Source organism: Leptonychotes weddellii, chromosome 15, assembly GCF_054177405.1.
Source record: "Leptonychotes weddellii isolate Sample4059 chromosome 15, ASM5417740v2, whole genome shotgun sequence".
Lineage (NCBI taxonomy): Eukaryota > Metazoa > Chordata > Mammalia > Carnivora > Phocidae > Leptonychotes > Leptonychotes weddellii.
In genome coordinates this window covers 6,296,145-6,323,714 of record NC_138383.1, presented here as the reverse complement: position 1 = coordinate 6,323,714, position 27,570 = coordinate 6,296,145, and the positions used below count along the sequence as shown (strand labels likewise).

Here is a 27,570-nt window from a genome sequence, read left to right as displayed (position 1 = left end):
CCCAACCATCTTGACCTAGATTCTGGTTTACCTATAAGGCCTTGTTTGCTAGTGGGGTACACTGAGGCAGGCTCTAATGTGAAACACCCCAAGTCCTACAGAAGTGCTCCCCTGCACCACTCCGGGGGACAGCCTGGGCAGAGACAACTCTGTACCCTTCTGCCATCGGACAGTGGCTGGAGACACGGCGCCAGTGACCCCAGCCACAGCCACGATGCACGCCGTGCCCTTGGGAACACCAGGCAGCCCGCCGCCGCCCGCAGACGCCCAGACAGACACGGGCAGGCCCGCAGACAGGCCGCAGGTGCGCGCGGCCGGAGGCATGGGAGCGCGACTGCCCGCGGGCCAAGCAGCCGGCCGGGCGCCCCCTGGAGGGCAGTGGGAGAGGGGCCCTGGGCGCGAGCCGGGGGCGCGCGGGGAGGCGCCCAGAAACTCCCAAACGGAAGCGGCTGCGCCGGGCGGACGCAGGGCCGCGCAGAGGGCCGGAGGGACGCACAGGCGGGCAGTCGCCCGGAAAGCGGCGCAGGCTCGGGCGCCTTCCCGGCGGAGGCGGCCAACTCTCGCCTGCAGCGCGGGAGGGGCGGGGGCGCAGAGGCGGGAGGCGCCGTCGCGGCCCTCCCCTTGCCCCGCCCCCCGGTCAGCGCCCTTGGCCGCGGGCGCGTTGTTGGTGTCGGGTTGTCAGGCAGCGGCGGCGGCGCAGGGAGGCTGCGAGGGACCCGGCGGCGGTGGGGGTGCGGCTCGGCCATGCCCGCTGTCGCGGCCTGAGCCCCTCCACCCGCCGCAAGCATGAAGGACAGCGGGGACTCCAAGGACCAACAGCTCATGGTGAGACCCCATTCATAGCCCCGGAAACCCAGCCTCTGACTTGGCCGCGGCCACAGCTGTCCTGTCCCCTCACCCCACTAAGAGGACACTGAGGGTCAGGGATGGGACTGTCAGGGAAACTTTCCACAAGTCCTGGATATCAAGAAGGAAGGTCTCGTGGCCATGCTGCTGAGGCCTGAAGTCAGCCTAGCTTCAACCTCACTCCCCCTTACACCTTCCCACCAGGGGAGCCTACCCCCCACCCCCATCCCCAAAGCTTGTGCAGATGGGTCTCTGGGGCGGGACTGCTCTCTGATCTAGAAAAGCCGGGGGCAGGACGGGCTTGACTTACCTGCGCAGAGAAGGAAAGTGGGAGTCTCCCCGTGAGCCAGAGCTACCCTGGCTCTGTGGGGTCAGGAGTTTAAAGGGATTGGGAATCACAGGTGGGCAGACAGGAGCCCCGGGAGCCAGAGTTGCTGGCATGGGGTTGAGAGTGGCTGGTTACTGGGTTACAACACAGATGCTGTCCAGTATTTCAGACAAGTGTTGGAAGCAACAAAGATGTACCCCCTCCCTGAGCCCTGGGGGCTGGGACAGATGAAGTGGTGTGAGTGGGGGTCTCCAGGGCAAGTAGAGACTGAAGACAGACCCCTGGGGGCGTCTGGGTGGCTCACTCAGTTTAAGCGTCTGACTCTTGATCTCAGCCTAGGTCTTGATCTCAGGGTCAGGAGCCCCACGCTGGGCTCCATGCTGGGTGTGGAGCCTACTTAAAAAAAAAAGGCCCTTGATTATCAGTAGTGCCATGTCAAAGCACTAAGGGGGAGGCTCAGTGGCCCCAAAGCCACTGCCCCTTCCACCCCTCTCCCCATCCCCTAACTTCTGAGGCCTGGGAAGGGAGGGCTTTGTCACCAGCAGGTGGGTCATAATGGAATGAGAGGATAATGCCGCCCCCAGGAACCCTACCTCTACAGGCTGAGCCTGTGGCTCCAAAGAGGAGCTTGACCGCAGCTCCAGGAAAACCTCAGGCTCTGGAATATTCTCTTTGGCAGTTTATAATGTGTCTCTTGAAAATGGCTACTTTGGCCTGAGTGGTGTGCCCCCAGGACAGGGATGGGGGTCCTCCCTCTCCCACCCGTGGGGTTGGGCCGAGGAGGCCGGTAAAGATGATCTGACAGACAGCAGAGGTCCCTCGGAGAGTGATGTTCTCACTCGGCATGAGGGTCCGTCAGCGATACCCACACATTCAGCAGGCATTTCCCCTTGGTCAGCAGAAGAAATGCACCCCCTTGTTGTCTGGGGAGCCCCATGCACAGGATGAAGACCCATCAGCTCCTACTGGCTGGAGAATCGAGAGAGAAGGGAGCACCCCATGGTGCTGTGCTGGGTAGGAATGTGGTCAGGGGTTGTTAGGACGTCAAGGTGAAGCTCCGGGGGTCCGGCCCCGTCCTGCCGTCAGCCAGGCCTGCACCTTCAGCCGCGGTGCCTCATTCACAGATGCACACACAGGCTACTCCAGTGCCAAGGCTCCAAGTTCAAAGCCCTGGGGAGCTGCAGGTGCTTCATTTGGGCGTGTGACTGATGCAGGCTGGAGGAGCAGACCGCTCTTTCCCCTGGGGCTCTCCCTGAGCCCCGGGCTCCCCAGGGAAATTCACAGACTCCGAGGTAGCCTGCATGCCGTGGACCTGCTCCCCTCCACCCGGGCGGTGGCCTTGAACCACTGAGTTTTCCTTAAGACCAAGGAGGCCTGGGATGGCCACACAGGGGAGAACGCAGGGGGCTTGCCCAGGGGAATCCTGGGGTCCTCTCATCCTTCTGTCTGTCCAGCCCGGTCCTCTCCTTCTAATCTCAGGGGTCTGGCCCTTCCTCGTAGGTGGCACTCCGGGTCCGGCCCATCAGCGTGGCAGAGCTGGAGGAAGGAGCCACACTCATCGCCCATAAGGTGGACGAGCAGGTACTGGGGCTGTGGCCAGGAGCCGCAGGGCAGAGGTGCTCACACGTGGCAGGGTAGGCACCTGCTCACTGGGTGGGGCAGGAAGGCTCCCTGTGGCTTGCGGCATCACCCTTCCTCCATCCACCAAACTCTTGGTTATGTCATTGATGACATTGTCAAGGAAGCCAGGGTTCTTCTTCCAAGAAGCCTTCCCAGATTGATCCAAGGAGAGCTGAAAGCTTCCCTCGTGGGGCTGGGCCCTGAGCTCCCCAGTCCAGCCTTAAAATTGTCACATACCTTCCGTGTGCCTGTGACATGATGTCCCCCGCTCAGCAGGTCCGCTACACGTGGAGCATGTCTGCTGCTCACGGAGCACGTATCTACATGGTCTAGAGCTAGAGCCTACCTCCGGTTCATGTTTTGCAAAGGCTGTTCGTGTCTTGTAAAGTCTTGGGGTATCTGGTTGCTGTCTTGGTCCTCATGTCACTGTGATGAGGTGGGCAGGGTGAGTCCCACCCCCATCTGCACAGGAGGCAAATATTTACCAAGTAGCCACAACACACTGGGGCAGCGCTCAGAGCTGGAAACCACAGTGAGCAGAAAAGACCCTGCCCTCTCTCCGGTACCTTCCGGTCCCGCACAGGGAGACAAAGCGCTAATCAGAGAATTAACCCCAACAAGGGCTGCAGAGAAATGCGTGGCGCTGTGAGGGGGGCTTGAGCCAGCGCAGAGGTCAGGGAGGGCTCCCTTAGGAGATGGTGCTTGAGCTAAAACAAGAGAGGAGGAGGGTACTTTGGACGTGCGTGAAGGGAGACGCTTCAACCAGAGGGACTAGCAGGTGCAAAGGCAAAGGGTAACAGAAAAGGCCTGGGTGGCTCCAGTAGGAGCGAGAGGGCGGAGAGGCATGAGGTGAGGCGGGGGACGTGGCAGGGGCCCGACCGCACACTCTTAGACCATGGCCAGGATGTCTGGGTGGGCAGGTGAGGACGCAGGTGCTGGGGTGGGGGTGGGCACAGTGGTGAGGACGGCTCGGTGGCTGCCGCTGCTGGCTTCTCCTGAGTGTCAGGGCTCATCAAGATGGCAGTATACACTGGCGAGTCTGAGAAGTCCGGTGGCATTGCCCTATTCAGAGAAGGGCACACGTGGGCACCTGCTTGGCCCGGGCCTGGGGCCGGCGGGCTGGACTCAGGAAGCCCAAGGGCCATGAGAAGTGAATTGGAGGCAGACCGTCCAGCCCGCAGTGCCCACCTGCCTCTGGGCTCCCCTAGGGACAGGTGCCCCCTCCCGCCTCTCCTCAGCTCTGGTGGGCACAGCAGAGCCCGGTGGCACCAGCCTCCTGATTTCTCTCTCTCTCTCTCTCTTTTTTTTTTTTAAGATTTTTTTATTTGAGAGAGAGAGAGGAGGAGCAGAAGGAGAGGGACAAGCAGACTCCACGCCCGATGCCGGGCTCAATCTCAGGACCCTGAGATCATGACCTGAGCCGAACCAAGAGTCGGATGCTTAACCGACTGAGCCGCCCAGGCGCCCCTCCTCTGTTCACTCTTGGGAAAGGGTAGCCTTCCTCAGAGACCTCGGAGATAGCAGGGGATGACTGGGTGGACCCTATGTGTCTGGGTAGGCCAGGCGGGAGTAGGGTGAATACACCTGACAGTCACGCAGGGTGGGTTCTGCTGTTGCCAACTGTGGCCTTGGACAGGTTGCTTCTCGGAGCCTCAGCCGCCTCATCTGTAAGTGGGGACGGCCACCATAATGCTCTCTCGAGAGGGTCTCTGCGGGTTAATGTATGCTCAGTGCTTCCCCAGTGCCCGGCACACAGTAGGAGTTTAATAGTTGTGAGTGGACATCATTAACTAGTGACTGAAAGCTCCCCAGAGCTGCTGGGTTTGCCGACGAGAGGGGCCAGCCTGACGAGCCAGAAACCTCCGTCCCGGCAAGGACCACTCCCTGTTTATCCAGCTTGTCCCCGAGAATATCAGGTCCTCAGGGCTGGGACAATGATGGCTCTCTTTCTCGGCGGCTCCTGGCTCCTGGCCGGTGTGGGGGCTGAGAGATATTAACTGATGTTGATGGAAACGCTCTGGTCTAGGGTAGAGCCCACTGCGTGCCCACACGCGTCAAACACTGGCTCCTTTCTGTCCCTGCAAGTGGAGAGGGAGGGTCCGGCCTGATCTGGCCGAGCTGTGTCTCTGAGAAGGTTCTGGGCTGGGCAGTCCGAACAGGGCTGCTCCTTTGTCAGCTGAGAGATGCAGGGAGGGTCCCCTGAGCAGCGTGGGCTCAGGGCTGTCAGCACAGACTCCGGGGCCTGCAGGGAAAGCTCTGGGCTTGTGCCCTCGGGCACCTTTTGTCCCCACTGCGTCCAAAGATGGCTTGCCTGGCCTGCATTTTTGGAATAGCTGCAGCAATTGGCAGGCTGGGAACCTCCTAAAACCCTGCCATCCCTCAGCTGACAGAGAAGGCCCTCGCAAGTAGGAGGTGAGACGCAGGAGTCCAAGAAACAGAATGGACAGCCCACTTCCCTTGCCTCCCACTCTGACCTGTCTCCCACCCCCAGACCTCTGTCCTTCCCCAGCGACCTGAGGGAGGTTCGGGGATGCAGGCTCAGCCAGCTTCATTGATGGGCCAGCTGGTGGGTTATAGCCTTGCTCCTTCCCCTGAGGTCTGGAGCCTGGAGGGCCTGCGGGGTGACTTTGGGAGCATCCCCAGGACACCATGGCCATGGGGTCTCTTCCTGGCGGAGATGCAGGAGGGTCCAAGCAGCCTCACAGTGCCCTGCATCCTCTGAAGCAGACATGTGCTTGGAATGAAGAGTTGCCCTGTACCCACCTCTTTCCTTCGCTCCCTTGCCTGTGACCATCATGGCCCGTGTGGCCCGGTGCCACAGAGGGGCTCCCCAACCCAGCTTCTTCTGGCCTGGGGCTCTGGGCTCTGCCTCTCCTCTGTGGTGGGGGGGTTACTTTTCCCCTGCTGGTGCCGTTGCGGGCCTGGGGGTGAGAGAAGCCGCTGCATGGTCAGGCCTCTGCAAGCCCAGAGGTCACTGTTGAGAGCCCAGCCTCCTGGTGGTCAGCGGGGAGGCGGATGCTGCCACAGTCCACCATCAGTGGGTTCTGAGCTGGGAGAGGTAGACCGAGGACTCGGTCACCCACTGGCATGGGCCACTGGAAGGGTCCTAGGACAGCCTCCCCTAAAGCTAGGCATTGTCCTGGGGACGCGCAAGTTTGTGGCGACAAGACTCTGCAGAGGTGGACATTCCCACAGGCAAAGTGCACTCCGGGGATAGGAGGCCGGTGCGCCTGGATTCTGGGGAAGCTGGAGTGAGGGTGTAGATTTGTAAAGGGGATGGTCTGGGTGCCTCGGCAGGCTTGTGGTCTGAAGGCCCCCTTTCAATCCAGGACCAAAATCGTAAGATCTTTGGAGGTTTTTGGAGGCTAATGTATGCACAGTGCTTCCAAGTGCCTGGCATCCAGTAGGGGTTTAATAGATGTTAGTTTACGTAAGGACTGAAATACAGGATGGTTTCGAGCCTAGAGGTGAGTGACACTCGGCCCACCTCCCGCCTTCCCGCCTCCTGTGTCAGCTCTCAGCCCAGTGGTCCCCGAATGGTCACCTCCCCACTGATGTGTCCCGGGAGGACTGCTGCTAGCACCTGAGGTGGGGCTGGACCCTGACAGCAGAGCTCTCCGGGATGCCATCGATGACCACAAAGGGAGGGCAGGTGCAGGCCGAGAGGCTGCTGGGGCCCCGAAGTTCCTGGATGGAAGCAGCTCTACCTCCTCCCCTCTATTCCCCGCCCCTAACCAAGACCCCAGCCTGCTGAGCCTCCTCCCAGCTATCCAGGCTATGTACCTACAGGATTTAAGTCACCTGACAATATGTGTAATCCCATAATTGGCCTTTATCAGCTCCAAGTCCCACTGTCACCCCTGGGCTCCTGGGGTCCTGTCAGAGGAGCCACACCCAGGCCCTTGGGGCCCTGGCCGGCCTCCAGCCTCTTTGTCCTCATCAGAAGACAGGGTATTAAGAACCTGCTCCTCCGCCCTCCCCCACCCCCGCCAAAGGGCTGTTGAGAGGCTTACAGGAGATGGTGTGAGGGAGAGCCCCAGCCACACACACAGCTCCCACTAGGGTGACAGGGGCCGAGGGTCAGACATGAGTGCTGCGGGGGGCAGCCCGCCCTACACACCCACCCTCCGGATGCTTCTCAGCCCGCCCATTGCCCCAAAGAGCTGAGCCCTGTGGGGAGTGACTGGGAAGGGATCCGCGAGTTCTCCCCCGTGCGCTGCCCCCCACAGCCCTCTCCCCAGCCCTCTCCCCAGCCCCTCCCCGCCCCGGCCAACCGCTCATCTGCTTTCCATCTCTGTGGATCCACCTATTCTGGATACTTCATATAAATGGAATCTTGCACTCTGTGGTCCTTTGCGTCTGGCTTCTGTCACTGAGCATCATGCTTTCAAGGGTGGTCCCCACTTCTTGGCTATTGTGAATAAGGCTGCCAGGATGTAAGGATCCTCACACCTCGTGACTGGGTGGGTGCGAGGCAGGTTCTAGTTCAAAAGGCAGATATACGCGGCCTCACTTCCCCCAGAGATGCTGATTCAACGAATCTGGGTGGTGCCTCCTACACTCTCCCTGGGGTCTCCGATGAAGGTGTTTGCAGAGCCGTGAGGGATGCAGCCCTCTCTGCATCCTCGAGGTCATGCCTCCCCTCCTCCTGAGCCTCAGGGCCCTCAGAGTCCTGTAGGCAAGGCGGGGGGGGCGGGGGGGGGGCCTGGCCAGGTGTGGCTCTGTGCTAAGCAGCCCGCTGGGCCTCGGTGGGTTTATGAGCTCAGTGGGCTCTTCTGGTCCTTTCCGGCTAGCCTGAAGGAGACACCCTTCTTGGGATCAAAGACTCCATTCTTGAGCACTAACAGGACCGTACATTTACAACTAGAAATATGACCAGCAACAAATTCTCCTTCTTAAAGAAAAAGCAAACAAAAATCCAGAAGCAGCCTCACCCGGGTGATACCCACCTGGAGTCAGGCTTTCGTTTGGCTCTGCCTTGTTTACACCCTGAGAATAAAGGGGCTGCATGCAGGTTCCCTGGACAGGAGATGGAGTCTCTGAGACTGGGGCCTTCCCAGATTCCGATTCTCTGCTGGCAATCCTGAGTAGGCTGGGTGTGTTGGTATGATTTCTTCTTTAAAGGCTGCGGCCCCGTTGGCCCTCCCTGACTTCCAACCGGGAAGAACTTGGGCCCAGAGAGGCGATGCCGTTTCCTCAAGGTCACACAGCAGTGTTGACCCTAAACCCAATTTAGGGCACCCCTTCCCTTGAAGATCTTCACTGCCAGTCTTGGAGGCTCGAAGAGGAAGGATCTAGGTTGCAGGTTTTCAACTGGGGGCGATTTTGTCCTCCAGGGGACATCTGGGAATGCCACAGCTGGGAGGGTGTTGTGTTACTGGCATGTGTTACTTGCGGGGCACAGGACAGGTCCCCTAACAGTGACCCAGCCCAGAGGGCCAGTAGTGCCAAGACTGAGCAATCCTGGCCTACGTCTCGCCCTTTGGAAGCCAGGAAGGAGCCAGTTAAAACTGCAAAGTGGATCAGAGCTCCAGCAGCTTCAGTGGTGTGTAGCAGAAAGAACTGCTACGCTTTATTCGGGGTATTTCTCACCTAGGAGATGCTGGGGAGGAGCCCGGTTCTTCACGGGCACAGAGTTTACAGACACTGTCCCCCTAGCCGGAGGCTCCTACTTCCCTATGGATCCCGGGTGTCCGGGCTCAAAGTCTAGAACTATGGAACGGTCAAATTCTGCACTGAATGAAGAGCAGGTCTGAGAGGGAGGCAGTGGGGGCCTCTGCTGAGTCAGGAGGCCTGGCCCTGCGGGGGCAGAGCCCACCTTCCCTGCTCCTGGCCCTGCCTCCTGCCCTCTCGCCGGAGTGGGGAGGCCCCTGTGTATACGGTGCGATCCACGTCCCCACTGAAGCCTCCTAGGGGCAGGTGGCCAGTGTGCCATGGGTGGGAACATTTATGACCTGGGGATTGTGAAAGAGAGGGCCCCCATGCTGAGCCCACCACCTCGGGGGCTGAGGGAGGGGCTGAGGCTACCCACCTTTACAAGCCCCCTCCCCCTCCCCTCCCCGCAGCAGGTGAGACTGCCTTGGGTGGTGTAGGGTTTGCAAGGCTGAAGTAATGAAGTACCACAGACTAGGCGACTTTAACCACAGACATCGATTCTTCCACCATCCTGGAGGCCAGAAGTCTGGAGGGTCGGCTCCTTCTGAGGGTCCCAAGGGAAGGGTCCATCCAGGCCTCTCTCCTCGGCTTGCAGATGGCTCTCTGGTCCCTGTGGCTCTTGAGGGCCTCTTCCTTCGATGTGTGTCTATGTCCAAACTTCGCCTTTCCAGAAGGTTACCGGTCATACCGGATTTAAGGCCCACCCTACTCCGGTGTGACCTCATTTTAACTAGGTACCTCTGCAATGACCCTGCTCCCAGACAAAGTCACGTTCTGAGGTTCTGGGGGGTTAGGACTTCAACATTTGAATTTGGGGAAGACACAGTCCAGCCCATACCAGGTGGGCACTGGCCCAGCCAGGCTGCTTTTGGTCCGCTCATTCACTCGGGAGGCAGGGGTGGTCAGGAGCTTGGGTTCTGGAACCAGACAGCTCCCAGGCCAGCCAGCTCTGTCCTTGGCTGCGCAGCTTTGGGACATTACCAATATGAGTCCTCATTACGACGGAGGGATCCTAGGAGTGTCTGGGAAAATGTGTGCAAAGCACTTAGCACCACGCCTGGTGCACACAGAGCTCCCCCAAAGGCAGCTTTATTCAGCAAACATTGCTCGGACGTACGCTGGGCGCCGGCCAGGATGACGTTTAGGGGGTGATTGGAGGCTGCGCAGGGGCCGGGGACAGCATGTGCTCACAGAGGGGGCCCAGACGGCTCACCTCTATGGCCGTCTTGGGCCCGAGCCCTGGAGATCCCGGGAGCGAGGACAGGTGGGAAATTCCCAGAGCTCTGCTCCCAACCCTGCATTTCTCACAGGAACCGCCCTCCCGCCGGGGATTCTGAGCTTTGAACCTCTGCCCACAGCCTGCCTCTCACCCCATGGCCTTGCTCACGCTTTTCTCTAGAATGCTCCCCTCACCTCACATCTCTCTGCCAACTCCTGCTGATCCTTTAAGACTCAGTGCTGGCACCACCTCCTCCAGGAAGCCTTCCTGGAGTGGTACTGTGGATCAGTGCCCCTCCCTACACTCTGACTGCCTCCTGCAGAGTCAGGCCTGGGGAAACCACACCTCACTTTCTCTCTCCCTGGGCCTCGCCTACTGCCTGAGACATAGAAGCTTCCCCTGCCCTGCATGCCCTGTGCCACTGTCTGGGGCAGCAACCGAGAGCCCCCCCCCTCCCCACCCCTCCCCGGCTCAGCCCCAGTTCACCTGGCTGAGGGGCACAAGGCCTTCCTTGTATGCCAGGGTGGACAGGGATGGGGGTGATGCTCGGGAGGTGGGGCGTGGGCTGGGGACCCAGGCAGATGGGGACCCAGACAAAGACCTCTTTAAGAGGGGTCACAGCAGCTGTGCTGACAATGTACTGATTCAGGAGCCCGGATATCAAAGGAACCAAATGTCCAGGGTGCCGTGAACTTGGCAGTGCCCGGAGGTTGTTTGAAGGTGGTCGGTGGGTGATGAGCATCAGTGTGTGCTGCTCACCCTCCCCTGCACCGAAGGCCCCCAGAGGGTGCCCCTCCGGCTGCCGGCCCTGCCCGCGTCAGCAGGAGGGCTGGTGCCCGAGGGGTGAGAGCGGGATCGGCTGGCCGGGTTCCTGTTGCCTCCCACCGGGCCCCGTGCCAGGGGACTCGTAGGCAGCGTTATCTTCATTTGGGTCTGAAACTTGATCAGGGCTTATGCTGCTGGCTTTAGGGCCTGAGACGGGAACTGGATCCTGGAGGAGGCTGATAGGGCATTGGCGCTGAAGCCCTGGGGAGGTGGCTGGGGACGGGTGGGCACCCCAGGTAACAGTTGCAGGCCCAGATGCCCAGCACTCAGCTCACCGTGGCCACCCAGCCTCTGGCAAGCTGTGAGGGGACCAAGTCATTGGCCTCATTCTTTCCCTGCACAAAGCCCCTACCCAGCCTGTCTGGAGCTGTCCCCCCTAACTGGCTTACCTGAAATTACCTGGTTGGATGAGACTTCCAGGTGAAACTCCTGGGGCCAGGCCTCCAGGGGGGAGGGTTGCCTTACCCCCCCCACCCCCGTCCTCCCTGCTCCATGAGAATCCCCGGAGAGGGCCCTGCTGGGACCCCGGGGGTCTTAGACCAGTCTACATGCAGTGAGCACAGTTGTGTACCTACTGCAGGTGTCCAGGGAGTGAAGGAGCAGGGCTTGACTTCAGCACACACCTAAGTGCTGAGAGGAGTCTGGTGGGAGTCCCACACAGTGGCCCCCCCCCCAGGAGTGCACCTCTTAAATCCTGGTGCTCGAAGGGGGCACACCCAGAGGGACCCACTGTGGATCTCCCAATCCCGCAGAGCTGGGCTGGGCTCCAGGCTGGCTTCCTGCTGCCTCGCTGTCAGCCCCCTCTGTCCCTCGGGGTGACTGCCACTCATGCCTTTTCAGGGCTGTCACTGGCCCCAGCTTCCCTGCTGGCCCAGGAAGGGAGCTCAGTCACTATCTGTGCACCCTGGGACGGCACTAGGACAGCCCGTCCTCCTCAGTGCCTGGGCCTTTGTTAGGACTCAGTTTACCTCCTTGGTCAGCATCTCATCACAGAGTCAGATTAGGTAGGGCCAGTGCGCACAGTGGGTGCTGGGGCCTCACCTGGCTGGGGGACACCCTCCCACCGCCACATCCCACCCCAGCAGAGGGCATGCGTGGGAGCAGGTTCACAATGGTGGACAGGGGGCCCAGGAGCCAGACCGCCAGGGCTCCAGTCCTGGCCCCACCGTTCCTCAGCTATGCGACTTGGGGCCTCGAGGTTCCCATCTGAGGGTAATGAGTTCGTGGGAAAGGGCTCAGTGAAGATGAGCTACCGTTACTACGTACTGGGAGGAGGGGCTGGGTGTGAGGGCGCCCGCTCCCTCGTCTTTACCACCTGTGCTCCGACTGGGAGCGGAGGGCGCCATGAGGCTGCCACGCTGGCTGCGACCGCCGTCCAGCCCTGGAGCACAGCCGAGACTTGTTTTGCCCTCGCCGTCCAGCATGAGCAACAGGTGCTCCCACTCTCACGGGGCACCCTGATGGGGCGACCGGGGCGGAGGACAGGGACCCGACCTGGAGGCTCAGCTCCCGAGGGGACTCAGGCAGGCGCAGAGCCCGTGGCATCCTGGTGGCCCCCTCCTCGGTGAGGGTGGGGTGGCCCATCACCTGCATCACCCCCACTGTCCCTCCTCACTTCCCCTGGAATGAAACCCTTGAGCACTTAGAATATGCCTGGTGCTCTGCCCCCACACGCCGTACACATTAGCTCAGGGGACCTTCATAGTCTGGCAGGCAGATAATACTCCTGTCCCATCCGGCCAAGGAGGAGACCCAGGCCCAGGCAGGTTAAAGTGCTCACACAAGTCCGCTCTGCTAAGAGTAGGATGGGCATGCGGACCTTGCCCTGACTTACCTCTCCTGCCTTGTCCTAAATCCCTCCTGACTCCAGCCCTCCCATGCACCTTTGAATGTCTTCTGCATTTTCATCAGTCTGGGCACTGTCTCTCCCCACAACTTCCCTAGGCCAAGAACCTCTGGCCAAGACCCAGCCTCCTTCCTCTGCACCTTCCCTCAGTCCAGGACCAGGCTTAGCACACCCAGGACACCTGGTTCAAGGGGCAGAGTGGAGCTGGATGTGGAGCAGGCTTGGAGTTTGTTCTGGAAAATGGGTCCCTTGATCACCTTTGGAGCAGAGGAAGAGCCTGGTGAGGTCCCGTGTGTATCCTCCCAGCCCCACACACATGCATACGGAGCACAGAGACCCCTACCCTGCAGGGAGGGGAGGCCAGGATGGCCAACCTCTACCATCATCCTACCTTCCAACCCTGGACCCCTCCTTCCACCCCCAGCTCAGGCTCAAGGCTGCAGGGGCCTTGATAAGTCACCCCAAGCCCCCCTCTCTGACACCGATGGACAGTCCCCAAGCCCAGCCCACTTTCCTCACCCCTGTCACCCCACAGTCAGTGCTCTACCCCTGGGTCTACCCCCTGGCTCAGGCCAGGGGACAGGGGGTGAGGAGGGCAGGGGCTGCAGACTTTGAACCCAGATCCCAGGTTTTGAGTCCCGGTTCCCCCATTTGCTAGTATATGAGCTTGGACAAGTGACTTCTTTGGGCCTCAATTTCCTCATCTGTCGAGTGGGAATAATTACGGGCCTCAACACCTGGCCTTGGAGCGGGGGGTTAAGTGAGTCCGTTTGTCTAAAGAGCTTAAAGCAGGTCCTGACACACCATAAATGCGTCATAAATGCAAGCCATTGTTACTGTTCCTCCCTCTTTGGTAGAGGCGCATGGGGCGTGGTGTTGTCCTTAGAGGAAGGCCCCCCCGGGTCTGGGGCCCACGTGGCCTGGGGCACCGTGGCACTCTCAGCTCCTTTGGGGCATTGTCAGTGGTTAGAGAGGCTTCCCCTTGGGTATCCAGAGCCAAGCACCCAGATCAGACACCCCAGAGCTGATGGGGCAGGGCTGGGCCTGGGGCTTGGGGGCCCGGGGCTGCTCAGCTCCAGAGCCTCCAGCAAGACCCACCCAACTGCTTGCCCCGTGTCCTGGGTGAGGAGAGCTGAGGCCAGCCTTGACATCGGTGTGGGCCTGCGGCTCCCTGGTGACTGCCAGACCCCCCTCGGGGACTCTTGCAGATGGTGGTTCTCATGGACCCGATGGAGGACCCTGACGACGTCCTGCGGGCACACCGTTCCCGGGAGAAGTCCTACCTGTTTGACGTGGCCTTTGACTTCACTGCCACCCAGGTGAGGGAGGGCCTGGGCCTAGGGACATGCAGGAGCCCCTCTCCAGCCTTTGCCCGCCCCCCCAGGAGGGAGCCCTCAGGGGACCCTGCCACTGACCCTCAGCCCTCCCTCCACCGTTAGCTCTCTGGCTTTCCCCTCTACCGCGTCCGCATGCGTGCAAATGTGCGCACACCTTCATGGCTTGTGCCCAGCCTCCCGCACGGACACCCCCAAGTCAGTGTGCAGACGCCGCACCCACAAAGTACACCCCCAGGCCGCTCGCCATGGGAGCTGGGGGAGGGCGTGTGAAGCCCATCTGGTGCAGGGAGGAGTCTCGGGGAAGCTGACACCCTCCCAGGGACCCCTGTCTTGCCCATCTGGGGGATGCTCCCAGGAGCAGATGTAATGCGTCCTCGGGGCGGGGAGCCAGTCGTGGGGGCAGGCGTCTCAGGTGTCCTGAGCTCTTTTTCAAGCTGGTGTCCCCCATGGGGTGAAAGCAGAGACCCCCCAACCCCCGACTCCCCGCCCCTACTCCTTGGGCTGAGAGCCCCAGAAACGGAAACTGCTCATGCTGCGGGCCTGGACGGCCAGTGGGCATGTGCGCTCTGCCCTGTGTGTACCCGAGGCCCCTGACGGGTCTGCTCTTCCCGGCAGGAGATGGTGTATCAGGCCACTACCAAGAGCCTCATTGACGGTGTCATCTCAGGCTACAATGCCACTGTCTTCGCTTATGGCCCCACAGGTGAGGGAGGGGCCGAGACCGTGGGACAGGACAGTATGCCCCATTCGTCCCCCTGGAGGACTAAGCCCCCTCACCCTCCATCAGAGAATTACTCTGGCCCCAGCTGAGGCTGGAATCAAGGATGTAGCTGATCCAAACGCCCACAGGGCCCTCTGGCCCCAGAGGCCCCATCCCCAGCCAAGAGCGCCATCCTCCCTGCCCCCTACATCCTTGGCCACTTAGGGGGTGCCCAGCCTTGAGGACAGACCCAGGTGCGCCAGGAGCCCCTGTCCAGCAAAGCCGTGCTTCTGGCCCCCACCCTGCTCACCCACCACCACCTTGTTCTGCCCCAGGCTGTGGGAAAACCTACACCATGCTGGGCACAGACCATGAGCCTGGCATCTATGTTCGGACCCTCAATGACCTCTTCCGTGCCATTGAGGAGACCAGCAATGACATGGAATATGAGGTGTCCATGTCCTACCTGGAGGTGAGCCCTCCCCTGACCGCAGCTTAGGTGAGCAGCCCCTAGGACAGCCACACGCATGTTGTTGGTCCCACTCTGCAAAAATCTGAGGTTCAGAGAGGTTACACAACTAGGTCAACATCAAACAGTAAGTGAGGGGGCAGGGATTCAAACTCGAGATCCTAGACCTTGAAAGCCAAGCCCTGCCTATTTTGCCACACTTCAAAGTAGCCTTGGCCCTGAGCAGAGACATCAGCCACCCTCCCAGACGGCTCAGCACCTAGCTATCATCAAGGGCTCCTTCCTGAAAAGCCATGTCTGCCCTGCCCCGCCGCCTCCAGGCACTCCGTGTGCCTGGGTACCGGTGGGACCCGCGTGCATGCACAGGCTTGAACCTGCCAGCCTTCGAGACCAGGCCTCAGCCCCCAGCGCCCACCCTCGTGCCGGGCAGCGAGGAGACATCAGCGGTGGGAGCGTGCAGAGGCCAGAAGAGAGTGGGCTGCACTCCACCTGGCTCCCAGCTGCCCCGGCTCCCTCCGGGAGCTGATAATCTCCGGGGTGACAGCTCAGGAAGGGCAGTGAGGCGTTGCTGCCAGCCACACTCCTCCAGCCAGCATGGCGCTCACTCAGCCAGCAAGATGCACTTGTGGGGGGTGGTGCAGGGAGAAGTAGCATAAGGGTTGCCTAGCAACAAGCAGGGCTGGCCATCGGTCAGGTCCCCATCTTCTGCCCAGCGCCCAGCCCGCCTGCAAAGGGGATCCCACTTGGTTCTGAAGCTTCCTGCATCCCAGGTTCTGGCAGCCCAGTGTTTCCCTGTGGATGTTGAAGCCCCCTGTACCCCCACCCCATAGAAAGGAAGGGGTCTTTCTCCTTAACCAGAGTTTCCCAGAGAGGAGACCGGAGCTCCCAGGCTGGGGCTCAGAATGTGGGAGCTCCTGTCCCGTTTGTGCTCGGGAAAGATGGGGCATCTGGTCCTTGTCTGGACCTCCTGCCCTTAGTCTCCCGTTAACACCTGTCCCCTGCCCCTCCCCCACTGGCCCCATCAGATCTACAATGAGATGATCCGGGACCTGCTGAACCCCGCCCTGGGGTACCTAGAGCTGAGGGAGGACTCCAAAGGGGTGATCCAGGTGGCTGGAATCACCGAGGTCTCCACCATCAATGCCAAAGAGGCAAGTCTTGTGCAGCCAGCGGGGTGGTGGAGAGGGCCATTCACCCCTCCTGGGGGGCAGGAGGGGACACAGGACTGCACCTAAGGCGGCGCTGCCCACTCAGCTGGGGCTGGGGCTGGGGCAGACACAGAGAGTCCTGTATCCAAGCAGGGGGCTCTCACCTGCCTCCATGCCCCCTGGCTGCACTAACCCTGGGGGACGAACGAGGCCACCAGCCTCCAGATGGCACCCCCCCCAACCTGGGCCCCTTCCCAACCTCCAAGATGCAGGACGTGGGGGCAACCCGACGGATCCCCCAGAGAGGTGTCCTTCCCACCCACCCACCTAGATCATGCAGCTGCTGATGAAGGGCAACCGGCAGAGGACCCAGGAGCCTACGGCTGCCAACCAGACGTCGTCCCGCTCCCACGCCGTGCTCCAGGTGGCCGTGCGCCAGCGCAGCCGGGTCAAGAACATCCTGCAGGAGGTGCGGCAGGGCCGCCTCTTCATGATTGACCTGGCTGGCTCTGAGCGTGCCTCCCAGGTGAGGTCAGCTCCCCCAGCACTGGGGAGAATAGTTTTGGGAGGCCGGGAAGAGGGCAGGGATGCTGACCTCCCAGCTTCCCCAAGAGATCGGGGGGAGGCCATCCTAGGCAGGGTGGGGATGAGGGGGCCGCCTGGGTAAGGGACTGAGGAATGTCACAGAGGAGCATGACGGGAAGGCTATCTGTGGGAAAGGGCTTGGGTTTCTCCAGGAAGGAGACTGGCCGCCCTCGAGGAGGGTCAGTGGGAATGAGAGTGAGTAGGCCCAGATGAGGAGCTGGGAGAGGGGAGACAAACGCCCCCCTGACTCAGGAGGCCCTGTCTACCACATCGAGGACAGAGGAAGACCCATCACCATCTCAGAGCATTTGTCCCCGACACTAAGCCCTGCTCACCTGGCTCTGCAGCCTCTGCCCGACTGGGTAGGCCCAGGTCCCCCCTCCTTCAGGCAAACTGGGAGGTCTCACGATCCCCCAAGGGATGAGGCCAGGTGATGTCACTGCTAGCAAATGCAAGGGACAGGACAGCAGCCAGGGAGAATTAACAGGGTTTCATGTTAGAACATGTGGGACTGGGTTTAAACAGGGGGGATTCAAGAAGTACACCCCTCTCTCCCAGGAAGGCCTGAGCAGCCAGGGAGAGGGGGTGTGCCCCAAGGCCCCAGCTTTGGAGGGCCAGGCAGCTTTGAGCAGAGCCTCCTTGGCCTTGACAGTGTCCCTGCAGGCCCAAGGAACGGAGAGGAACCCAGCGCATCACACACATACACTCTTTTCCCTACACACTCTCACACATACACACGTTCTTTCTTCCACACACGCACACACACTCTCTCCCTTATAGTCTCTCTCACACATACACACACGTCCCTCACATTCTCCCTCTCACACACACACACACACACACACACACAGACTTCCCGCCTTCCCCTGAAGCCCGGGGCACCCTCTGGAGCCACGTGCCCGTGGTCATGCCAGCTCTTAGCTGAGCCACCAGGGAAGCCTCGACCTTCTTCCATGTCATTCTTGGCGCCGTGGGCCCAGCCCCTGGGGGAGACAAAGAGCCGGACTCTCAGCCCTCCTCAGAAGCCCTCAGTCCGTCACTGTCTTCAGAGGCCTTCCGGTTCTCTCACCTTCTCGAATGCCCTCCGTGACCCTTGGGAAGAGGGCGAGACCAGGCCCTCGGTCGCCTGCACATTTCAGAGCCCTGAGGGAGCGGGAGGGGCTCGCGGCCCAGGACGGCCCAGGGCGGTGGTGGAGCCTGTCCCCTGCCCCACGAGGCCGCGGTTCTGCCCACTGCTCCCCCCCCAGACGCAGAACCGTGGGCAGCGCATGAAGGAGGGCGCCCACATCAACCGCTCCCTGCTGGCTCTGGGCAACTGCATCAACGCGCTGAGCGACAAAAGCAGCAACAAGTACATCAACTATCGCGACAGCAAGCTCACCCGGCTCCTGAAGGTACCGCTGCAGCCGGGCCCGGGCGCTAGGCACCCACAGGAGGGCTGCCAGACTTAGCAGATAAAAATAAGGCCACCCAAGGGCGCCTGGGTGGCTCAGTCGGTTCAGCGGCTGCCTTCGGCTCGGCTCACGATCTCTCGGGGTCCTGGGATCGAGCCCCTCATCGGGCTCCCTGCTCCACGGGGAGTCTGCGTCTCCCTCTCCCTCTGCCCTCCCTCCCCACTCGTGCTCTCTCTCTCCGTCTCTCTCTCTCTCAAATAAATAAAGTCTTTAAAAACAAATATAGGCCACCCAGCTACATTTGAATTTCAGATAAACAACAAAATTTGTTCTAGTGTAAGTGTGTCCCATACAACATTTGGGACATACTTATACTAAAAAAAAAAAAAATCATTCCTTGTTTATCTGACATTCAGATTTAACTGAGTGTCCTGTATTTTACCTGGTGACCCTAACCAAAGAGTGGGCAGCAGGGAGGGAAAGGCACTGCACCTGACACCCTCCCCCCCCACCCCCGCCGGGCTGCAGGTCTGAGGGAACTAAGAGCTGCCTGGATTGGGGGTTCTGGTGGACATCAGCCTCATGGCTCACAGTGTCTGCTGTTTGGGGGCCCACCCCTGGCTGGGCCTCACCCGACTAGCTCCTTTCTTCCTGAAGCAACCCTAGGCATCGGGGGAATACCATTTCCATTTGCGGATGAGAAAGCTATGCACAAAGAGGCCAAGTAGCCTTTCCGAGCGCCCACGGTAGGAAGTGCTGGAAGACGAGTCTATGGTCCAGTATAAGTGCGGTGTCACCCGAGCCCACCCCCAGCCTGCCACCATCAGTGTGCCCCCAAGCTGGGAGGGGGGACGGTGCCATGATTGCCGCCGTTTTTTAAGAGCAAGGAAGCCAAGGATTAGGGAGACGAAGAGCATGCCTGAGATCGCCCTGCTGCTAATCGTGGGACCTGGGGCTTTCTCCCTGCTACCCCCCGACCCCGCACCCAGGGCTGTTCACATGGAACAAGGAGGGGCTGGCCATAGGCCACATTCATCCCTCATACAGTGGTCCCCATCCCCCCATCTCTCACTCTAGCCGAAATAGCAGTGCCATCAGCAGTCAGAAATGGGGGATCTGGGGGTCACTTGAGAGCCCGGAGGGGACGGGACGGAGGGGGAGCCCAAAGGGCACCTTCCCACTCTGGTTCCCAGCCACCATGGCTGCCGCCTTTCCTTGTCCTCTCATATGAGGGGAGGGAAAGGGGAAGCCAGGAGGCCCTGACCTGGATCAGATACTTGCAATTTTCAAATGGAAATTTGGAAAAGAAACCACAAGTGCGAAGGAAGAACAGAAGGAGGGGGCGATATCTGGACCCAGAGGGGTCCATGTGATGCTCAACCCCAGCACCTGTGAGTGAGTATGTCTGTGAGTGTGTGTGTGTGAGACAGAGCGAGCGAGAGCGCACAGCCTGGTAGGAGCAGGGTCCCAGGGAGGTGGTCCCCTGCTGAGCGCAGCCCACCCTCCCCGCCATCCAGGATTCCCTGGGCGGGAACAGCCGCACCGTGATGATCGCCCACATCAGTCCCGCCAGCAGCGCCTTTGAGGAGTCCCGGAACACCCTGACCTATGCCGGCCGGGCCAAGAACATCAAGACCAGGGTGAGGGCCCTTCCTGGGCCAAGACTGAAGCCCCTGGAGGGATCCCTGCCACCCCACTCCACTCTCTCTGAAGCTAGCCACTGTGGCACTGGCCTCCATCCCCAGACCCATGTCACCCTGTGCCCTTCCCCGCACCTTCAACACCTGTGCACCTGCCAGGAAGCCCACTGCTCCGGAGGGCCCCCTCCCCCTTGTTCAAGGTCATGCGCCCCGTGCCTCATGCCCTCCCAGCCCCACTTTTCATTATCAGATGCCCATTCAGATGTTGACATTTTCAAAGCCCCCAATCTGTCAGGCCAGCGGCAGCCGATTCTGAGCACTTTCATGCATCCCCTCCTTCACTCCTCCAGCGAGGCCAGACTTCCTATGCTCCCATCTTGCGGTTTAGAGAAGTGAGGCTGAAGGAAGTTAAGTGACTTCCCAGCTGGCCAGTGATGGATGGCCCTGAGACTAGAAGTGGCCCTGCCTAGCTTCCAAGCCCACGTTGTCACCCTTGGGCAAAGGCGTTAGAATCCCCGCGGCCTGCTGTAGGAAGCCTCTCTGGACCTGTGTGCATGGAAGGGTGGGAATGGACACTCGCCAGATAGGACTTAGAAACACTCCCGCAACACTGCACTTTGCCAGCCACTGTCCCAGGGGGCTTTGTGTGCTATTCCAACCCTCCAGGAACTTAATGGGAGGAGGAGACATGTCCTTGAATATTGATAGTTCAGAATATTATTAATAGCTGGCAAGTGATGCCAACGGTAGGTGCTGAGGCAGCGAGGAAACAGGAAGTGGGGGTGGGCTGGCAGGATCTGGTAGAGCTCTTTGGGGACTGTCAGTGGGACTCTGAAGGATGGGGAGGACACTCTAGAAAGGGGGGGCGGTAGCAGTAAACGTAGAGGTTTCAAGGGCAGGAAGGAGATGGTATCTGTGATAAGGATGGGGACAACAGGACAGTTCCTCAACCAGAGCAGAATGTTCCCGGTGGAGCAGTGATCAAATGAAAATTGAGAGGGACACCTGCGTGGCTCATTCGGTTAAGCATCTGACTCTTGATTTCAGCTCAGGTCATGATCTCAGGGTTGTGGGATCAAGCCCTGCATTGGGCTCCGCGCTCAGCATGGAGTCGCTTGAGATTCCCTCTCCCTCTCCTTCTGCTCCTCCCCTCACTCATGCACTCTCTATCTCTAAAATAAATAAAATAAAATCTTTTTTTAAAAAATGAAAATTGAGGGCGCCTGGGTGGCTCAGTTGGTTAAGTGACTGCCTTCGGCTCAGGTCATGATCCTGGAGTCCCGGGATCGAGTCCCACATCGGGCTTCCTGCTCAGCAGGGAATCTGCTTCTCCCTCTGACCCTCCTCCCTTTCATGCTCTCTGTCTCTCATTCTCTCTCTCGCAAATAAATAAAATCTTAAAAAAATAAAAAATTTAAAAAAATTAAAAAAATAAAAAATGAATTGAGATAGTGGTGGGCCCAGGTGAAGGAATTAGAGCATTTCTCCTGAGCAGTAGGGAGCCACTGAAGGTTGATGAGCAGAGGAAGCAGCATTTTAGGAGTATGGGTCCAGCAGAGGCATGGAGTGTGATAGGTTTGGGGGTCGGAAGCCAGGGGGCCGTGACCGTATCCAGAAAGACTAGGGGGCAGAAAGAGAAAGAAGACCCAGCAGGCTGGCCCCAGCACCTGGGATGACTGTACCTGCCCTGCCCCCGTGCTGTGCTCCCCACAGGTGAAGCAGAACCTGCTCAACGTCTCCTACCACATCGCCCAGTACACCAGCATCATCGCGGACCTGCGGGGCGAGATCCAGAGGCTCAAGTGCAAGATCGATGAGCAGGGCGGGCGGGGCCAGGCCCAGGGCCGGTTGGAGCGGGGTGACATCCGCCACATCCAAGGTGTGTGCGTGCGTGGGAACTCTGTGTTCGTGGGAGCCCATCTCAGGCAGCCCTCCCAGCCTGTATCAAATTGCTCAGGGGCCAGATGGTGCTGGGTTCAAATCCAGACTCAGGCTTTTTCTGGGCAGGTAGCCTTGGGCTAATCATTCAACTGCTCTGAGGCTTCTTTTCAAGTGTCAAAGAGAACGGTGATCTCTGTTTCAGAGACTTAACGTTAATTAAGATTATGTGAGATCACACAAGTGAGAGACATGTGAGCGTTTAGCTGCGGGGGGGCCCCCCGCTCCGGGCTGTGAGGCTGTGCCCAGCGTCACTGGAATGGGTACCATTCTCTTGTAGATTTGTGTATTTGCTATGGATGGTTTCCCAACAGATGGCAGTAAAGTGTCTAAAGGGAACCTATGGGCTAGTGGAAGCCCAGTTCATACAGAGGAGCTGAAAATCACCTTTGGACCACAGCCGGAAGACTCAGTGTGGAAGTGGGTGTGGGAGGAGGTAGTAATCTAGGAGGTCTTTTGGGAGGAGGTGGTTGGACAGGAAGTGGTTTGGGAAGAAAGGGATGAGGGAGGGCCCCACGTAGGCCCAGATTTTCCTGGCCTGACCCTCCTTCCTCCACTGACTTCCTCTACCCCCCACCCGCTGGGCAGCCGAGGTCCAACTGCACAGTGGGCAGGGTGAGCAGGCCGAGATGGGGCAGCTGCGGGAGCAGCTTATCAGCGCTTTCCAGGAGCAGATGGATGTGCGGAGACGCCTGCTGGAGCTGGAGAATCATGCCATGGAGGTCCAGATCGACACCTCCCGCCACCTGCTCACCATTGCCGGGTAAGCAGCCCCTGCTCCGGAGCTGTTCAGGTCCCACCCCGGGCCTGGGACAGTAGCCACACACTATGCCCACTATGGTCTGACTCCCCTGTCTCCCTGGGGTGGGACGGTGGCAGCTGGGAGCACGAGAAGTCCCGCAGGGCGCTCAAATGGCGGGAGGAGCAGCGGAAGGAATCCTACACCAAGGATGACAGCGAGAAGGACTCGGACACGGGCGATGACCAGCCAGACACCCTGGAGCCCCCAGAGGTGACCTCAGCCCGGGAGAGCATTGCCAGCCTAGTGGGGGAGCAGAAGAAGCTGCGGAAGCAGAAGGTGCCTGGGGCTGGGGGCAGGGGAATGGTTTTGGAGGCCCAAGCCAGAAGGGGCTGGGGGTGGGGTGCAGGGGACTCAGACCTGGGAGCTCAGGCCTCAGATCCTCTGTGACCTTGCTAAATTCCTTCTTGTGCCTCTCTTACTCATCTATAAAATGGGAGTAGTCGTGGTGCAGCCCTAGTGGGGTTGTAGGGGAGATTAAATCAATGCCTTTTGCATACCAAGGACTCAAAAAATGGTAGTCAGTATTTTAATTAGGGCTTTCCAGATAACAGGATCTTTTCCTTCTTCTGGAGCATACCCAAACCAAGGGCTTCGGGGCGCCATGATGAGCTCTGAGGGCATCAGATGGGCTGGGGTGGGGCAGATAACCATGGGGCGGATTCCAGGGGCAGGCTGTGGTCCGGGTGGCAAGAAGGTGGGCACAGAGGGGCCATTTCGGAGCAGCCCCTGGTTGCAAGGCCCAAGACACAGCTTCGAGGGTTAGCCTCAGAATGGGGAGTTCGGGGGCTGGAGAGGCGCGGGCAGGCTCGGCGGAGGGCTTGGGGGTGGGGGGCGAGCAGCCCCCCTCGCGCGCCCGCAGCCTGGCGCTGACCCCCAGCCGCCTCCAGCTAGCGCTGGAGCAGCGCTGCCGAGAGCTGCGCGCGCGGGGCCGGCGCCTGGAGGAGACGCTGCCGCGGCGCATCGGCTCCGAGGAGCAGCGCGAGGTGCTCAGCCTGCTGTGCCGCGTGCACGAGCTCGAGGTGGAGAACACCGAGATGCAGTCGCACGCGCTGCTCCGGGACGGCGCGCTCCGCCACCGCCGCGAGGCCGTGCGCCGCCTGGAGCAGCACCGCAGCCTCTGCGACCAGATCATCCAAGGCCAGCGGCAGATCATCGACGGTAGGCCCCCCGCGGCCGAGCCACCCAGGGGCCCTCCTCGACCCGCGGAGGGTCCCAGGGCACGCGCTGAGCCCTGGCCCTTCCCCCCGCAGACTACAACCTGGCCGTCCCGCAGCACCTGGAGGAGCTGTATGAAGTGTACCTGCGGGAGCTGGAGGAGGGCAGCCTGGAGCAGGCCACCATCATGGACCGGGTGGCCTCTAGGGCCCTGCAGGTGGGAGCGTGGGCAAGCCTGGGCCTGGGCCTGAGGCACCTGTACTGATGGGAGGGGCTGATGCCCTAGGCAGTGCCTGCGGGGAGCTGGGGGGGATGGGACCAGGCTGGCCGGCGCCCCAGGGAGTCAGCTTCCCGTCCTTCTTACCCACCTGAGGAAGGCTCCCGTCCCAGAGCATTCTTCTCTGGCCCTTGTGTATCCCGTGTGAGCCAGAACACAAAGCCACTGCTCTCCCCAAACTCCTAAGCCAGGTTACAGCCCTGGCCACCTTGTGTGCCTGTCACCCTGTGCTGTCCCCTGGTCCAGGACAAGTCTTCTGACTGCCCTCCCCCCCCCCCCGCACCCTTCCCTCCCCAGGACAGCTCCTTGCCCAAAATTACCCCAGCAGGAACCACGCTGACACCGGAGTCTGAGCCGGAGAGTGTGAAGACGCTGAGCTCCGAAGTGCAGCGTCTGCAGAGCAGTGTCCTCCCTCCCCTCAGCCCAGAGAGGTGAGGCCAGAGACCACCTCCAGCCAGTCCTGCCAGCCTGAGCTGCCACCTGCTTCACCGTGTCCCAGGGATGCCAACCCAGATGAGGGTTGATTGGGGAAGATGGGGAAGGAATGAGAAAGGGAGGAGACGGCACGAGTCTGGAGCCAGGATGCCTGGCTTCTCCCTTCACACAAATAGCTCTTCCCTGGGGTGGGGCTGGGACCTCAGTGGGACCAGCCAGGTCAGTAGCCATCCATCCTCCTCTGCCAACCTCAGTGAAGCCAACCGCGTGTTTAAAGCCAGTCCCCGAGCCTGGCAGGTGAAGAGCTCCTCTGTGCCCACCCCACCCGCCATCCAGATCGGCAGCCTGGTGACCCAGGAGGTGAGCACTGAGCACCGCTTGCCCTGGGTTCCACTGCTGGGGGGCGAGAGCACAGGGTAGACACCCAGGGGTTGGGATGGAGCCTTCCCCAAATGGCCCTCACCCCTGAGGCCCCGCTGTCTCTGCTGAGTAAGACATGGGGTCTTACTCAGCAGAGAGTAAGTGCTGGGTCTAATGCCTTTGTCTTCTCAACCACTTCCCCCCGCAGGCCCCCGCTCAGGACAGCCTGGTCAGCCTGAGCAGCCGGATCAGCTCTTCCCCTGACAGCAGCGAGAATCTGTCAGAGATCCCCTTGTCCTACAAAGGTGTGCCCCTGCCAGCCCTGTCAGCGTGAGCCCGGCATCATCTAAACTGTTCCGGGTCACCCAGTCCATGCCCTCCTGCACTGCTGAGTGCACCCACACCTTTGGTGCTACCCATTCTATAAAGAGACTCCAGTGCCCAGAGAGGATTAACCACCTGCTCAAGGACACACAGAGAGCTGAGGGCACAATCAGAAGTCAGAATGGGGACCACATGACACTTAGGATCCTGTTCCCCCTTCCCACCCAGTAATAATTCTAAGAGCAAATACAGACGGCATCCCTACCCCCTAAGCCCATTTTCTCAATTAATCCTCACAATAACCCTATGGGGTTAGTTTCACCATTCCCAATTTACAGAGGAAGGTAAGGCTCAAAAACTTGCCCCAAGTTTCTTAAATAGCAGGCAAGCGGGAGGGCTGGAATTGGGACCCAGGCCTTCTGGCTCTGCTCATTTCCCTGCCTTGGCAGGAGAGTGGGTGTGGGAGGTAAGGGAGGGGGAGGAATATATGGTCTTGACCCCTACATTGGGTGCTCTACAGAGAAGAAGGAGATCCTGACCGGCACCAAGTGCATCTCGGTGAAGGCTGCTCGGCGGCGCTCGCGGGCTCTGGGCACCGAAGGGCGCCACCTGCTGGCACCTCCCAGGGAGCGCAGCAGCCTGTCTCTGCACTTGCCGACCAAGGCTGACAATTCGCAGCCACTGGGCCCTCTGGCCTGCAAGCGGCCGCCCAGCCCCACGCTGCAGCATGCTGCCAGTGAGGATAACCTGTCTAGCAGCACAGGCGAGGCCCCATCCCAGGCAGTCGGGCACGGGGGCGATGGCACCGGGCCCTGGATGCGCGGCCAGAAGAAAAGCCCAGGCAACAAACGAGAAGAGTCACTGGAGGCCAAGAAGAGGAAGCGGCGGTCCCGTTCCTTTGAGGTCACGGGGCAAGGGGTGAGGCAGAAGACAGGGGATGGGGTGTCTGCGCTCCTTCATTATGGATGGGGGTCTGGGGGGCTCCTGCACCACCCTCCATGCCTCTGTCCCCCAGGCTGGCATAGGGGGCACACAGGACTGGCATATAGGACAGATCCCTGTAGCAGATCCCATACAGCTCTGACTCACCTCACTGTTCTCCAACCAACACAGCTCTCCCGCCCCAAGACACACCTCCTGGGGCCCCGTCCTATGGAGAGCATCTCGGACCATAGAGTGCCACTGTGTGGACACCCAGCACCTGGTATCCGGCATCTGGGGAAGGTCATGCTGCCTTTGGCCAAGGTCAAACTCCCTCCAAGCCAGAGCACAGGTCAGTACCAGCAAGGGAGGGAATGGGAAGGGGGGGCCCTTGGCCAGCCCAGGGAGGAGGCATGTTGAGCTCCCTTCACCTAGGGCTACCCACTGCTGGAAACCGGGTTCTCACAGAATATTCGTGGGACTGGCATCTTGGGGCTGTGCCCCTAGGGAGTTCAAGGCCACTGGGTGAACAGAGAGGGAGTGGGAGGAATTCCTAAAGCCCTGCTCCCGGCCCTTCCCCTGTTGCAGGCCCTGGGGACTCCCCACCCCTCGCTGTTCCGTCCAACCCAGCTGGTATTTCCCGACGGGCTGCCCGTGGGCCCCGCCTGGCTCACAGCACAAGCACCCATGGCAGAGACATACGCTTCGGGCATACCTGAGGGGCCCTGCCCGGAACAGCCCTCCTGCCCCCAAGACTGGATGGGGTGTAGCAGAAAATGGGAGACGGAGGCTGGGCAGAGGGGGGTCACCCGCGAGCAGGAGTTCAGGATCTCAGAAGGCTGGGGTCCCTGAGACCCAGAAATTATGAGGGTGCCTGCCCAGCACCTCCATGCTTTCAGTGCCACTGGGCAAGGTAGGTGAACTCAGGAGGCATGGCCAGGATGACAGGACTTCCTGGCCTCCCAGCCCTGGATAGAACCCTGTTGCCAAAACCCTATAGAGACCTGTGGCCGGACTCGGCCTTGGAGATGGGAGGGGGAAGGGAGCTGTTCGTAGGACGGGGCCCCTGGGCCTACATCTGGGGCAAAGGCACCCCGGATAGTTGGGGAAGGAGCCAACAGTCACTTCACATCCTATGGTTGGGGCAGAGGAGGGAATCTGGTTTTGTTACTTGGCAGTGTAACAATAAAATCCCATTTGGGTCTTGATGGTTATGTTGGAAACTAGACCTTGTCTGGACTGTGGGGTGGCCAAGACTGATTAAGAGGCAAGCCGACGCCTTCCTCTTCCCTCCCCGACACCCCATCTCCCTCTGGTTACGCTGAAGCAACCTACAAATACCTGGGGGAAAGGGGTTTTTCTCTAGACCGTCCCCAGGAAGGGTGGGCCCGACAAGGTCTGTTCATGCCCCATCCCACCCGCCTTCACACCTGCCTGGGCTCCCTCCCATGGGAGGTCAGAGACTTGGGGTGGCTCAGACCATAAAAAGCCTAATTACCCGAATGGGGGTGGGAGGGTGATACCCTCTGGAAGTCAGGGCTCAGAAATTGCCCAGCTAAGTAAGCCTCTTGGCCTCAAGGTGGGAAAACTCCAGCAAGGGGTCCTGGGAGTCCCCCCAGTTTTCCCAGGCTGGTCCATTAGGTTGCTCTCACCTGCCCCGTTCCATGTGGGGGTGGGGGACCCTCGGGAAAAGCTAATGAAAGATAAAGGACCCCCACACCTTTGGGACCCTCCTGGGGCTGTTTC

At 60.3% G+C, this 27,570-nt stretch overlaps 1 protein-coding gene across 2 annotated transcripts; it reads left to right on the top strand.

Annotated features, from left to right (window-relative positions):
• Positions 1 to 660: 660 nt before the first annotated feature.
• On the top strand, positions 661 to 27,038 carry KIF19 (kinesin family member 19). Of its 2 annotated transcripts, none has more exons than XM_006728090.3 (20): positions 661 to 825; positions 2,675 to 2,755; positions 13,548 to 13,658; positions 14,292 to 14,379; positions 14,712 to 14,848; positions 15,871 to 15,996; positions 16,325 to 16,519; positions 17,826 to 17,972; positions 19,490 to 19,612; positions 21,326 to 21,491; positions 22,139 to 22,313; positions 22,430 to 22,628; positions 23,240 to 23,510; positions 23,603 to 23,724; positions 24,082 to 24,215; positions 24,474 to 24,579; positions 24,788 to 24,884; positions 25,424 to 25,821; positions 26,017 to 26,176; positions 26,413 to 27,038. In XM_006728090.3, exons 1-20 carry the CDS (start codon positions 787 to 789, stop codon positions 26,541 to 26,543), a joined length of 3,006 nt encoding a protein of 1,001 aa, XP_006728153.2. In that variant the 5' UTR covers positions 661 to 786; the 3' UTR covers positions 26,544 to 27,038. The 2 variants fall into 2 exon arrangements, with proteins under 2 accessions (XP_006728153.2, XP_030893586.2); XM_031037726.2 differs by lacking the exon at positions 661 to 825 and adding an exon at positions 12,438 to 12,619.
• Positions 27,039 to 27,570: the final 532 nt, after the last annotated feature.

Bases quoted from the DNA above. Each gene is read 5' to 3' on its own strand.
- KIF19 (XM_006728090.3), top strand. From the start codon at position 787: ATGAAGGACAGCGGGGACTCCAAGGACCAACAGCTCATG. The intron at 14,849-15,870 runs GTGAGCCCTCCC...TGGCCCCATCAG, and splicing joins TGTCCATGTCCTACCTGGAG to ATCTACAATGAGATGATCCG. The intron at 24,216-24,473 runs GTGAGGCCAGAG...TGCCAACCTCAG, and splicing joins CCTCCCCTCAGCCCAGAGAG to TGAAGCCAACCGCGTGTTTA.